At 33.1% G+C, this 15,520-nt stretch overlaps 1 protein-coding gene across 1 annotated transcript in view; it reads right to left on the bottom strand.

Annotated features, from left to right (window-relative positions):
• The window catches only part of LOC106537550 (uncharacterized), a 99,729-nt gene that overhangs the window by 14,748 nt on the left and 69,461 nt on the right, over window positions 1-15,520 (bottom strand). Inside the window, exons 19-27 of the mRNA XM_087723910.1 lie at window positions 12,737-12,781; window positions 10,819-10,896; window positions 8,982-9,005; window positions 5,997-6,041; window positions 5,295-5,339; window positions 4,942-5,022; window positions 2,948-3,010; window positions 2,164-2,214; window positions 1,585-1,611 (exon numbers count right to left, since the gene is read on the bottom strand). Of these exons, the coding sequence (XP_087580036.1) occupies window positions 1,585-1,611; window positions 2,164-2,214; window positions 2,948-3,010; window positions 4,942-5,022; window positions 5,295-5,339; window positions 5,997-6,041; window positions 8,982-9,005; window positions 10,819-10,896; window positions 12,737-12,781 (459 nt within the window). The remainder of the gene's footprint in view (window positions 1-1,584; window positions 1,612-2,163; window positions 2,215-2,947; window positions 3,011-4,941; window positions 5,023-5,294; window positions 5,340-5,996; window positions 6,042-8,981; window positions 9,006-10,818; window positions 10,897-12,736; window positions 12,782-15,520) is intronic.

The raw sequence follows: 15,520 nt of genomic DNA on the forward strand, positions 1-15,520 counted from the left end.
TAAATCCAGGGTGTTTTTTTTTAACACAAGTGGTTATATTTATCAAAATAGAACACTCACTGCTAGATTATGACATTTTTTGTATGGCAATAGTCATGATTCCTAAAGTAGATGACATGAAATTATCTACATAAATTTGCATGTTTGAATCATACAGTACATCTTAGAATGTTTCTGAATAATTTGGATATGGTTTTACTGTCATCTTGCTTATGGCAAAATGTATTTCCATTCATAATCTTGCAGACTTTCAACAAAATTAATAAAGCCAGAAAAATGATTTGATTCATCATAATTACAAAGTATTTTTTTCTACATTGCCTTAACTGGCTATTTCTTCAGATAGCAAACTAAAATATGCATTATTTCATGACAATATATTCGAAACCTTTAAGCATGGCTATTATCAGTTAAACAGAGGAAGACTGTGATACATTGGCTTATCCTTTCTAATTACCACAATGTAACAGTTACCCCAAAAGCAATTAAATGCTTACTGACAACCAAAGTTATCAAAATTTGAAGTTTCTGATAAGGGAACTCTTTTACTCTGGGAAAAAAATCTAGATATTTCTAATGAAACCAACATTTATAATTGAAAAAACCCAGGATAATTACCAGTGAATTTTCCCAATTTACAAGAATTGATATGTAAAAATAATTCACTACCTCTGCTAAATAGAATTTCATGACCTTTCTACAGAGCAACCATGTGTACATTTATTTTTGTTTAATTTATAGCCTTTGACCATAGAATTTTATGGTTTCCAGAAAGTTACACCTGATTTCATTAAGGAGGAAGAAGTTAACTTAGAACCAATGTGAATAAACCATAGCATATTGAATTCTTTTTAAAATAAAGTGTAAATTTTTAAATTAAAAAATATTGTAATTACAAAGTTGCATTCTCAAAAAAGACTTTGAAATATGGAAGAAATGCAAATAGCATTAAAGTGGATTAGGGCTTTAATTATTCTTTTTGAAGTGGCTAAATGTTGAACAATGTGTTTGCATGCACATTTAATTCCCATATATTTTAAATAGTATTTTGAACTGCAAGGGTGGATTTTTGACTGGTATTGTTAGGAACAATGGATTTTCAAATACAAAGATATAGGGAAAATAATTCAAATGAACATATTAAGTTAAGATAAGAAATGAGTGTGATTAGAAGACTGAAAGACAATAGTGAAGAATAAAATATTTTTTTAAAAAAATTCTTAAGTACATGAACACTCGTCCTCTGTTTTCCTAAACTTTTTTGTAAATTAGTTCCAAATGTCATAGTTTGAAACTATCACCAGACAACTAAATATGAATACTGGCTCTCCATAATTAACATTATAGAAAGCTAATTTAGGTTACATTGATGTGGAACAGATACAGGAAATTGCCATAAATCCTTATATATGTTTTGACATTTTATTTTAAGCTGCTGCTTAAAGGTTTACGAATATTTTAAAAAAATTCACAGAAAAATGAGACAAGGACAAAAATGTTAAGTGCATGCCTCAACATGATTAATGAGAATGACAGCATAACAAATTGGAAAAAATGATTTTAGTTGTGGATTAAATTCTTTACCTTTGGCCCTGGGAGTCCGTGAGGTCCCTAAAAATAAATAAAAAATAACAGCTTAAAGGATACACTTCTATATTATTTCCATATATTTATATTGGATGGGCTCTCTGTGTGTATGCATGCGGATGTGTCCATGTGTGCAACTTATGAATGGATGGATGAACAAAACTGCATTAAGTAATATCTCTTAATTATTTAATAAAAGCCAAGCCAAGTCTAACAAATTAAAAACCTCTATTAATTTTCAGCTCCCAAATGTTTTCTAAAAATGTTGAAAATATATGAAAAACAATTATCAGAAGCAGAATCAATAGGATATCGCTGCTTGCATTTATATAGTCAAAAGCATCTTTGCAAAATTACTCCTTTTATATATCTGCCTATATTACAATTCACTAACAAGCATTTTATACCACTGTTCTCCCCCCACAAAAAATCTCTTCTACTACTAGGAACACTTACAATTGTTTTTTTTTAATTAGTATTCATTATGTGGACATCTAGACTTTCAAGGACAGGAAACACTGATGGATTGCTTTAATTCATGAATTACGCAATAGATAAATGGCTAAAAATGCTTACCATAGGTCCTGGTGGACCATGTGGACCAGGAGAACCTGGAGGTCCTACAATCTGCATAGAATATATGCATATTTATATACATATATATATATTTAGCAAATAAGTGTATCATTGTAACAGAGAGGGGTTCGTTGATCTGCTGGGATCATGCAATTATCTGTAAAGCCTTGGATGTGCTATTGGTGCTACTCCTTTGTTAGAGCAAATTGTGGTTGTTAGCAAATTAAAATTAAAACCATTAAGCAAAACCTACGTCCCTTGCACCACAATCATGAAGCGAATTTGCCATGGTCATTAAGCAAGACTTCATGTAGCCATGATTTCTCATTTTTACTTCACCTTTCTCCATTGATTCTGTGAGTTGGCTATGAAGCCCATAAATGGCAACCGTGTGGTTTTTAATGTTTTGATCTGTTTAGCTTCATGCTTTTAATACGATACCGTATTATGTTGTTTTTAATTTTTGGTTGGGAGCTGCTCAGTGCTGGTTAAAAAACAGGTGTCTATTTAAATGTTTTAAGTGAATAATCAATAATAAACAAATCATATTGATTGTAGACTTATGTCATGGTTGTAAATGCCTGCTGGTTATGAAGCAGCCAAATCTAGATCACATGACAGTAGGGAATGCTGCAATGATCATAAATGCAAAAATTGGCTTTTTCAGCATGGTCATAACTTCCAATGGTCAATAACAGGGCAGTCATTAAGCAACAGCTACCTGTAATTAGAAAACCAAAAGATTATATTTACAGCAACACTGAAAGAACATAGCAAGACTCACAGAGGGACCTTGGGGACCTGGTAATCCAATATCTCCTTTTTCTCCTTTCATTCCATTGGATCCCTAAAAAAATGTTATGGAATTATCATACATTCTGTCAACTTATCAGCTGATGAACTTTACTCCAATAAAACATGACTTACCATGGTGCACCTTACTATTTAATTATAAGACATAGCCTCATACTCCACACAGGTAAATTCAGTCCAAAGCTACTGGAACATCATTAGGCTGGCTGAATCTGTGTTGGGTACCAGCTTCAGTTATTTCAAGATGTCGGGTGCAACTCAAGTGATGTAATCAGAAACGTTTTTTAGATGTTTAGATTTGATGTGCTGAAAATTAGTTACAACTTTCCTCAATATGCCACTTAGAGTAGGTCTGTGTATTTAGCATATCGTCAGATTTGTGATTAGGCAGAACAGAGGTGGGTTCCTACCAGTTCGCACCTATTTGGTAAAACTGGTTCGTCAAATCTACCGAACAGGTTATAAGAGGTTCCACCAGTGGACCCGGAAAGCAGGCCACACCTACAGAAGAGGTTCCAAACTTTTTTGAAACCCACCACTGAGGCAGACCCTTATATTTTGATGGTCAAAGAAATTCTGATATTCAGAAAATGCCATTTAATGTAGGATCTCTGTCAACAAAGGCATCAGGTTGGGGAAATGATTCTATAGTGACCAATAATGTTTGTCCAGAATCTTAGACTGGGTCCCTCCATACCCTTTGGAGGTAGCAGGAACTGCCTGTGGACTTATTTGGATGCAATTGTTGTATTCTATTCTGCTGTATTATTGCAAGCAAACTTGTGGAAACTTGAAACACACATTACTTTAAAGAAGTTTAATTACAAGGAAAATATTATAGACTCATTCAAATATTTTTTTTCTTTGAGTTTGAATTGAATTTAACACTGAACTGTAGCAGATGACCAAGCTGACCAAGAGTGTCATTAGTTTTGAATCCCTTCACACCCACAAGAGATATAAATCCATCCCAGCTTGAATTCTATTGACTCTCAACTACTGCCAATTTGTTTTCACCATTAGTAGTTCAGATTCTTATAAAGAATGTAAGCATGACATAAATCAATGTTCAATTGAACCTTGATTGCTCATTTCCTGTGCTTGATATATGAACTTTAAATTTATGAAATGTATCATCACCCTTGTGAGAGCAGTGCACTTGAGAGGAAGAATAAGTGCCCCAACAAACCAGCAGTGTTTTCAGTTCTTTATCTCCTCAGTGGGATTCTGTATACAGCTGCTTTCATTTTACATATACAGTAAGAGTCTAAAGATGTCTGATAATATGGAAATGTTTTCACAGGAATGCTATCTCCTGTAATGCAGGAGACTTGGTCAGGCAATAAATATTACACTATAAGTAAGAAGGGTGAGAAGAGGGGGGGGTAGGGAGGAGAGGGGGAGAAAGAAAGTGCACTTTAAATACTGTTATACAGTATATACTGCTTTATCTTATAAACAGTTCACCTTCCACTAAGTTTAATTAACATATTTATTTGCATTTTTGCTACTTAGCTTTGTCACATCTTGGAGTTAAAACACAATTAATTGGTTTACCATCAAAGCAGTTGATTTAAATGTTGCCAAAGTAAAATAAATCAATAATAATTTATTATTTCTATACCTTTTTGATTTTAATTTACGCATAAACAAACACACGTATATTCAGTGTATTTACACTACTCATACACTTGGAATTCCTTCCACAAAAATACTATTTCTTCTGTTCTTTCAAAGCTTTCTTCAAAGCTGTCAATTCTTTGATTCCACTAATCTGAAATTAATTAAAACTACCACTCTTTTCTCCCCGTCTTCCATTGTTGTCCTTCCTTTATGTAAATCTTTTTGCATAGTACCAAGTGACATGTTCTAAAATAAAACAATATGAATGATTGTCTTTGAGAAAAAGACACCATAGCAGTAGTAAGAAATGATGCTATCAAATACAATTTTAAACAAACTTACTGGCAAACCAGGAAGTCCAATACCTCCTTTTTCTCCTGATATTCCAGGGTCACCCAGATCACCTTTTGAACCTTTGAACCCCTGAAAAGGCATATTTATGACAATGAACTGTGCATTATACTAACAATGTAAATCAATTTGAACTATATTAACTTCAGAAGTAGAAAATATAATTACATTAATAACTGGAAGTATCTTTTATTCTTCAAAGACAGTGAAAAATATTCTGCAGCAAAATATATTTTTTCTCCTCTCTTCCTCCCTCCCTCTCTTCCTTTATATTCAGTTTTTACTGAACCATTATCATATCAAATTCCTTTATCAATAGTAATATCATAATGATGTTCAAGTACCTGCTCCCCATCAGCGCCAGGTAATCCTGGTGATCCAGGTTCACCCTGCAAAATAAAATCCAACTCCAACTTAATTCCACGGTGGTATTATTATCTGGAATATTATGTAATTTAATACTAAATAAATAAGTCTGCTTGATCAATGTGCTTTCTCCTTCCTGCTTCTTCCTACAAGGAAGAAATCAAAGGCACCTACTTCAATTTTTGAACTAAACAGTGTTTGTCACTTTGTTTCAACTAGAAATTCTGATTCACTTCCAAAATATGCTTTTTTGAAACAAGCAATAACAACAGCAACCTATTGGTGGATCTTGATGTGGTTCAACAAAGTTTCTCTATCTAATGCTTCACAAAAGACCAGGAAGAAATGGACAGGTCTATAATTTTTGGAAAACCATGAAATTCTTTCATAAATAATATTCCTGTAAATAATTGACTAGATAATCTTGCTTTACAAATGCTTGGTATTTAAATTATTTTAAAGTACTTCAAGAATAGCATAAGAAAATTAAATGATCATTCAAATTTGTTGAACAAACTTAGCAGGTATGCAATAATTTGTTATTGAACTATTTTTTTTAATCATCCTAGTGTCTTGTAAGATCTTCAAAGCACACAGTGATACAGACTTCACATGTCATTATTAATTATATGAAATACATAATGTACTGATAATCACACAAATTCAATTGATATGCTCACCTTTGATCCTTGCAATCCTTGGGGTCCAGGTGGGCCTGGAGGACCCTAAATATAAAATTAATTCACTTTATTGCAGTATATACTACCCATATATTCATCAAACTTTTTTTCTGAAACATTCTAATATGTTATGCAAAATATGCATCACAACAAGAAAACGGCATTAAAAACAGTCAAGGACTAACAACATCAATGACAATTGATGACCACACACAGATAAACAGATAAAATGTGTTAAATGTCATAATGACAGTATTAAACAGCAATGATGAAACCTGACTCTAATAAACTAAACAGCTTTTGGCTGACAAAGGCAGATATGCAATCTAATTGTAGAATAATAGCCAATTTACATAATCCCTAGATATTTAAAAGGCTACCTATTCCCAGCTAAAGACTAGCCATCCTGTAATATATACCACTTAACATAATGGTTACAGGAAGAATTAATTAGAATTTATTTTCAAGGCTTCCAGGATTTTGTTTATACGTTGCTTTTTGGATTTTTGCTTTTTGGATTATAGGATTATAGAATAGGAAAATCTGACTCTTAGCAATATTTTTTTTTAAAAGCACATTAATTTTCATTTACAACCTTGCCAAAGAGATCAAGACAAGGATGGGGTTAAGTCTGATATAATCTATATTACAGTATCTAAGAATTATTAAGAATTTATCAATTTTATGGTTTAAATAAGCAGCTGACATGATCAAAGGACAAAAAAAAACATTAGTGGGGGTTAGGATATGTATGACAAATCATTCCCGACTCAGATTAAAACAGCCTTTCTCAACCTTTTGCCCTGAAGGAACCCTTGAAATAATATTCAGGTTTCAGATTGCCCCTGCATAAAAACCCACAAAAAATATGAAACCTATACAATGCTTTACAACCTGTACAACATTAGCAAAGCAACAGGCCAGCAGCTGAATCCTGGCACATAAAAATTCCAATCGCTGAGAGCACTAGAATTACAAGGCATGCAATGTTAAAAAAATATTTATCTTTTTTCAATCATGATCTCTTGCAGACTTCTTGTGGAGCTTAGGGACTCATGGAATCCCAGTTGAGAAGACTATAATCTAATTTCAAAGATTACTGACTCCCTAGTACCAGAAAATTATCCAGAAAGTACTGAGAGAGGAAAACTACAAGACTATTGTCCTCCTTTCTGCATACTTCTAATTAGTAAACTTGTGTAATTGTAAATCTTGTAAATAAGTCTTGGATAAACAAATCCGTATGGAGTTCCACTAGAAAAAGTTAAGTCTTGTAGCAGGATAAAATATGGTCTAGTTGGCTGTTAATGTTAGGATCATAACTACTTTCCAAAACCCCGGGTATAATAAGTACAACATAAATTGCCCAGTCTTTACAGAGTTTTAATAGCATCTATTCAAAAGGGTCACCCTTAAAGTTTATTTTTTTATTTTATTTTTAAAAAGTCACACACCTAAATTTCCCGTCAAGATCTGGAATGAGTGGCATCGCCAGGGAACTAAACTCCCCAAAATAGGAATGAAAAGACAAGATCTAGCTTGGTTTTTTTTATGGCGGTCTGATTGCAACGATTAAGATATTTGGGGTATGCAGACACTATGATGCTTCCAATCTGTGCTCTACATGATTTTAGTCAGAGATATTCTCTACTCTGCTATGCGGTAAGCAGAAAAGACCAAAAGGATAAGAATTGCTCTTGAGACATTATGCCATATAGTTCAATGTAAGTATTCAGTAGATCAATAATAGAAGCTGTCATTTAGCTTTCTTTTTTTCTTTCAATACTAATTTGGCATATAGGCATTTCATGCTGAGTGTCATACAGCAATGAAATAATAAAGAAAAACCTATTTATATTAAAAATTGGTTTATAACAAATAAAATAAAGCGAAAGTTTCATTGAAATACTACTAATACCTAATTATCTTACATGAATTATAAAAGCCAAAACCCACTTAAATATTATCCTTATCATCATAATAACAATAATAATCTGCATTTATTTTGTACAACTCTAGGTGTTGTGGATAATACTCCCACTTTCTATTTCATTACAACTCTTTGAGGGGAATTGAGCTGAGAGAATCCAGAAGTCACTCAAATGACTTTCATACCTAAGGATGACTAAAATTCATGATTTCCCAGTTTTCTAGTTCAGCACCTTAGTCAGTATACTAAACTGGCTCTATATTTCCTGGAAATATAATTGTTTATCTATATTTGGCTGACTTCATTGTTAACTTGTTTTATCTGTAAGGCAATAAAAGTAGAGGTGAAAAAAGCCAATAGGAAAGTACAAAAATTGAGGCTCAATGATGTTTTCAATTAGTTTCTTGCAATTCCTGTTAATGTTATTTTACACATTTTTAAATAATACAAATATTCCATTTTAGTCATTATTGATTAGATAATATAGTATAATATAATATAGAAAAGGAATATTTTTATAGACAGTGATTGCATTGAAATTTCAAGCGACTCAGTTCAAAAAATGACTTATTATGGCAATTAAATTCATATCATTTGTATTGAATGAAATAAATACAATTTTGAATCATGTTCTGTATCTTCTAACACAATCAATATGATTTTTTTTAAAAAACAATTAATTTAGAAAAGTAAGTTATAGGAAAAATCAACCCCACTTTAAGCTATTGCATTTTAAAATTTCCACTGAAAATTGCACTAATGCCTGGTTTAAATCAACATGGTTAAACAAATCTTATATTGCTAATGAAGACTTAAATCTATACTTTTTTTTGCTGAAATGACCATACTGCTGCTATTAATTACCATAAGTACTAAAACTAGAGTCCTAGCTTTCCACAATGCATCCACTGATACACCTGATGTAGAAAATAGAGGTGGTGTTAATGCACAGTTAACATCTGATGGACAGAGACATTTGTAAATCAGAATAAGTGTAAGCATGCAACATCACACAAGAAAACAGCTACAAAACACCGTCATGCAATAGGAATTACCGTGACAGTTAAGGTGGTAATCCTCTGTTGGCAAAATATATTAGCAGAAAATAATGTTACCAGATGTTCAGTTTGAAACCGAATACTTTGCTTATTTAAGAACAGATTTCATAGAATTGGGGAAAGTTTGAAAGAAGCATTTGACTAGCTGCCCAAAAATAAGATTGTCTAAGTACCACACTTACATCTTTACATCTAAGTATCTACATGTAACAATCCATGTATTTAATGAAGTATTTACTATGAATTACTTCCTTTGCTTTGAAAAAGAAACAGTACTGTCAATTTCCTATTGCATTATAATGATTTTAAGATCAATTATATGCATCAGTGGAATTATAAATCATTAGGTGACAATAATTATCTATATTTAACTATGCGTGACTTAAAGGGGATGAAATTAATTTATATGAATAAACTGTACAGTGCTGAAATATATAAAATAATAATGATCTGAATAGAGCAAGATCAAATAAAATACAAATAAATACAAGAATTATGAAATTTAACTAAAAAGAAATATTTATTTATATTTGACTACAACATATATTTTTCAAATAATATAACTTGTGTCACTTCACTTACAAAAGATGTGCACAAACTGGTTTTAGCATTTAGCAAAAGCTAACTTTAAATTTATTGTAAATGTAAAGTAGATTAAATGCTTAGATTTAATCATTTATAATTTTGTCTAAACAGTTAACACGAATAAAAAGTTATTTCCCTTATATAGATAATTGCATTAATTCCTATATTTTGGATGAAAATCCTACCTATAGTTATATATTTTATCACCAATAAAAGGATTTATTTTTGAAATGTTTACTTTTTCACTATTTTGAAGGTTATTGGAGAATCCAGTAAGGATATGGTTTTTAAATGTTTATTCCTTCAGTATTTTGATTGCTGTTTATACATTTATCTCATATTTTGTATGTAGACATTAAACGGTTACTACTTTTCAATGATGAAAGTTTTCTATTCCGTAAAGATTATGGAATGTAGCTTTCATGCAACAAAATCTTGCTATAACTTATAACCTTCATCTTCAGAAAGGAAAGTTAGTGATTGATCTCTATAGTGAGTCTTTTGTTTACTGTGCTAAGCAACCACCACAGGCATCAAAATTAAATTCTATATAGCTTGAAAAGTTCTTTGAAAAAGTCCTTGAAAAGGGATAAGGCTGAATCTTATATTGGCAAAAGCAACTAAGTTCGCAAAGATATATCTATATAATGAGACAGTTTTCTGAATAGATAGATATATGATTAAATTGTAAGAATCATTGTCATTTCATATCCAAAATCCCTTGTGATACCTTGATTAAAAAGCTTCATTTCATGAAAAATCTTTTGATTATTCTGAGGTACTAGTAACTGGACTGGACACTTATATGTGGAGTATTCTAATCATTTCTCATATTTAGCATCTGTGTTTTCTACAAACATTACACCTTAGCTGACTCTCAAGTCTTCATATAAGCAAATAAGTCAGTGTTATGAACTAAATTCCAGGTGGCTATAGTGATTTCAGTTACGTCAAATTTATTTAAAAAAAGAAGACAACTTTGGACATAAATTAACGGCAATATATTTTCAGAAATGAATTACAAGATATGTAATTTACACAAGACTTTCCTGTCCATTACCAACTATGGGTAAAGTTAACAATAAACAGCTAGAATAAAATAATTACAACTAATTGTCCCACGTAGCCATTTATCCTATATTAAAATAACTTCATTTGAAATATATATTTTTGTGAGCTATTTTGTTCCTTTTTCAACTTCCCAGTCTAGTTGATAGCTAGCTATATAGCTATATTATTGATCACAAACCTGTAATGCTTCATGGATATTTCCATTGAAGTCAATGATTTCTGTAGCACCTTGGTCACCTTTTTCTCCAGGTGGACCCTATAAAAAAAGCACTGTAAATGTACAAACATGTCGCATTTGTCACAAGCCCACATTACAAATTGTGTTAATGAACGCAATAAAAACAATTTCATTTTCCTAGGCTCGTTTTGCAAGTGTAGCTACTTACAGTACACATCGTTCCACTAGTATATGTGAACATTAATATATTCTTAATTCCACCTATTTTCTAATTTAGAGTTAAGGAAAGGCTCACAAAGATTGGAGAAAATTTTCTTTCACCCAGCAGAGATTGGGTCTTTGCACAATGTGTTCAAACACATTTTTTGACAACTGATTTCATTTTTGTTGGTAGTCTATCCAAAACAGTAGAAATTATCAACTACTTCAATGTCTGTATTGTCAGCTCTAAATATGGTTGCTGTATCTGTTGTCATTGGCTTAGTCCAGTGATGGGTTTCAATTTATTTTACTACTGGTTCTTTTGTGCGGGCGCGTGCACTTGTGCACATGCATAGAGGCTTCTGCGCATGCGCAGAAGCGTTCAGACAGGTGGCAGAGACTCCCACCGCTGCCACTACCAGTTCACCCGATCCAGGCCGAACCAGCAGAAACCCACCTCTGGCTTAGTCTGATCTATATTTACAACCGGTTTCTTTGTAATTTGTATTGTATACTTTGAATGCATTATGCAATTACCTAGCTTTCTTGAGAAATCTATAATGCTGGGAAAGATGGAAGAAGAGAAAAAGAGGATTACCAGTAACAAAGTAGATAGTCTCAACTGCTGTGTAATTTCACAGCTACAACGTAATGGCATTAGCAAAGCACAGATTATTGATATTTATTGGATTATTAGCATTTGCTAAACCTAATCCTAATTATATCAATATTACTTTTTCAAACTCTAGAATGCAACTCCAGCTATATCTATTCAGCATTTTTTTTCTTGTTTTTTATTTTGGGGGAGAAAAGTCTTTAATCCATTTTATGGTTGTGAGTATGCAAATGTGACTTAGTTTCATATATCAGTTATTTAATGCGCAAGGTTATAGATGTGTAAATTGTAGTAGATGCTGTGTTTGAAAACATACATGAAATCATTTAGAGTCAGACAACATTCATTTAATAATAGTAGACAACTATTTGTGAGAATCAGTATATATATATATATATATACTGATACATATATTTACGTGCCATATGTTAATGAATGAATGCTATATTGGTATATCTATGTGCTATATGTTAATAAATGATTGATTATGTATTGTGTGAAAAAGAATTGCCTATTCAAGGATGAACATTAATACCTCAGTGCTGTTAGAAGGCATTTTATAGCTACTCACTTTTTTCAATTCATTATTGAAGTGGATATTATAAGAGCTGAGGTGGTGCAGTGGTTAAATGCAGCACTGCAGGCTACTTCAGCTGACTGCAGTTCTGCAGTTCGGCTATTCAAATCTCACCGGCTCAGGGTTGACTCAGCCTTCCATCCTTCCGAGGTGGGTAAAATGAGGACCCGGATTGTTGTTGGGGGCAATATGCTGACTCTGTAAACCGCTTAGAGAGGGCTGAAAGCCCTATGAAGCGGTATATAAGTCTAACTGCTATTGCTATTGCTAATTCTAGATCATTTCTTGCGTTTCTCCATGTTGGCAGATGACTGAACTTTAATTCCCAGAATTCCCCAGCCAGCATTGTATAAAGAAAAGTATAAAGGCTGAGGAATTCTGGGAGCTGAAATACACACATTGGTAACATTGAGAAACACTGATATAAATTATATAATCAAACCTTAAAATAATAATTGTATCTCTTTTCCTCAAGGGAGCCATTTGTATACTGTCAATTAAGGAACATATCTTAACTCACTTACCCTTGGTCCCATTACTCCCAAATCACCATTATTTCCTGGATCACCCTAGGGGAAAAAAAGAATAAGCATCAATATTTTAAGTTTGTTCTTACAGTAAAAAATTGAAGTCACCAAAATCTTTCAATTCCTCCACAGAATTTTGAAGTGGGTGCCGCAATTATCTCCATTCTTTCCAAGATGAAAGCACTGATAAAATTCTGGGAATATGTCCCAGCAACAGCTTAATCAATAAAGAATACAAAGTATGGTAATAATTTAGTAACTGTTTTGCTCCAGGGAGTAACCAAAAGGCCTCTCACTCCCTCACTCCTTCTAAACAAAACAGGGGAATAGCCTCCCATTTTCAATAAATTGTGAATACATTTGATCATTGTGCAATAATTACAAGAGATTGGCATGAGGAGATAACTGTCTTGTTATCAACATGGCATCTTTCTTGCCTATACATTCTCAATGAAGCTCTGAAGATGGCATGACTGCAATATTTGAGATGGGGAACAAATTTCAAATACATAAATAGAACTTCACCCAAATTATGTTAGTATTTTAAACAAATAATAATACAACAAATTAATTAATAAGGTGTAATAGCAAAAAATATTTCAGTATTTTGCATTTGCACAGACACTCCTATCTGCAAAGGCACTGACTTCAATAGACATAAAAGATGAAGAATTAAATTACCCCTGCTATAGGATATAGAGTACTGTAAAATATCCAAAGTTTCTCAGAATCTTTAGCCTTTTAAATCAAAATTCGCTGGGCTGGACAGACTATAATCTTATACACCATGGAGTTTCTTCTTATATTTTACTTGGAATTTATAGCAAAAATGTTGGCTTTAAGTATCTTCAGTCAGAACAAAGCAAGAGTCAAGGTCTCCATAAAAGGAAATTAAACTACTTCCAAGAGAACAATGAAGCTCACAATAATAAAATATGAAGAAAATTTGGTTTCTGCTGAATTTTTTTTAACTGTGTTATTAAGCAACGGTTGTTGTGTTTGGGATCATTTCCAAATAAAAAAAATTCTGACTTGTATAGGCATAAACTACATTTAAAAGATTCCCAACTATATTGGAAAAGAAGAGTCATATTAATCTTATTTTATAATAGTGTGCATAAAATTTACTCTTGTGAAAATCAGATTCAAGTCTCTCCTTCAATCAAGATAAATTACTTGATTTGTGGGCAGTCAGAGAAGGAAGGAAGGAAGGAAGGAAGGAAGGAAGGAAGGAAGGAAGGAAGGAAGGAAGGAAGGAAGGAAGGAAATAGACAAGAGCAGCAAAGATGATAAGAGATCTAGAGGCTCATATGAGCTAAAGTTGTAGAAACTAGATCTGCCTAGTCTAATGAAGAGAAAAGGTAACAGTTTCCCATATCCAGTTGTGTTCAACTCTAGGGGGTGGTACACATCTCCCTTTCTTAGCTGAGGGAGCCAGTGTTGTCTGAAGACACTTCCATGGTCATGTGGCCAGCATAACTATATGCTGAGGTACACAGAATATTACCTTCCTACCAAAGAGGTGCCTATTTATCTACTTGCATTTGCATGCTTTTGAATTGCAGGAGGTTAGCAGGAGGTAGGGCAAATAACAAGAGCTCATCCCATCATTTGGTTCAGTGTCTTTAATTGGTGAGTCATCACATTCCCTTAAGAAAGAGAAGGACTAGGGATGATATGATAGCTGTTTTCTAGTGTTTGAGGGGCTATCACAGAAAAGAGAAAACCCATCTATTCTCCAAAGCACTTGAGGACAGGACAAGAAGCCACTGGTGGAAGATCATTAAAGAGAAACCCAACCCGAAATGAAGGATAAATTTTCTGACAGTGAGAATAATTAATCAGTGGAATTGCCTCCAGAAGTTGTGGGTGCTTCATCATTGGCAGTTTTCGAGAAGAGATTGGACAACATTTGTATAGGATGGAATGAGGACTTCTGTTTGAGCAGGAGTTGGAGAAAAAGTCCTCTAAGCCCCCTTCCAACCCTGTTATTTTATGTTAATCTATGTTCTTATTTAACAATAAACATTGCTTACACTCATAACAATTAAAATGTCAGAAGCGCTAAAAGTTAGGGTTAGAGTTAATGAATATGTCAAAGCATTTCCTTCCATGTTTGTCTACAATACTTAGAATTCACAACCAACTGTAGTCTGGATTGTTGGCTAAAAATTAAAATTCCATGCATCCAGAAGGCATCAGAAGGCAAATTCCCCCCAAACCCACACCCAAAAGAAGTTCTTTGTATACTTTCCTGTCAAGAAAGTTTCAACCATCAGTTTGACAGAGCAAGGCCAATTCAGAAAACTGTTCATTGTAATAACATAAGTCTACAGTCACCAGGTTCTGATTTATTATACACATTTCCAGACAAAACTGAATTTCCATGCTTATGATGAAACTGACTTTTGCAATCAAAGGTAGGTTCCTCCTGACTTGGACTGGTTTGACTGAGTAGGTAGTAACTCAGCCGGCCACGCCTCCAAACCAGTTCTATCGGCGCCACCATAGGCACCACCATCTTTTTTGCTTCTGTGCATAAGCATTTTTTACCTACTGCGCATACGCGCATTAAGCGTGTGCATGCCCAAAGCGTTTGTGCACCCGAAACGCATCCCTGAAAAAACAGGCAGTAGAAGAAGCCATAACCAACCCCTGTTTGCAATGCATTATATATGGAGATAAATTCAAAAATCACCTCAAAAGTTTACTAATTGACCATATATAATTATTAAAAATAAGTATTTTTCATCTCTTTTAGAAAAATCCCAACAGCCAGTT

This window comes from Thamnophis sirtalis, unplaced genomic scaffold, assembly GCF_051295495.1.
Source record: "Thamnophis sirtalis isolate CommonGarterSnake01/CBP01778 unplaced genomic scaffold, rThaSir2_p1.2 scaffold_10, whole genome shotgun sequence".
NCBI lineage: Eukaryota > Metazoa > Chordata > Lepidosauria > Squamata > Natricidae > Thamnophis > Thamnophis sirtalis.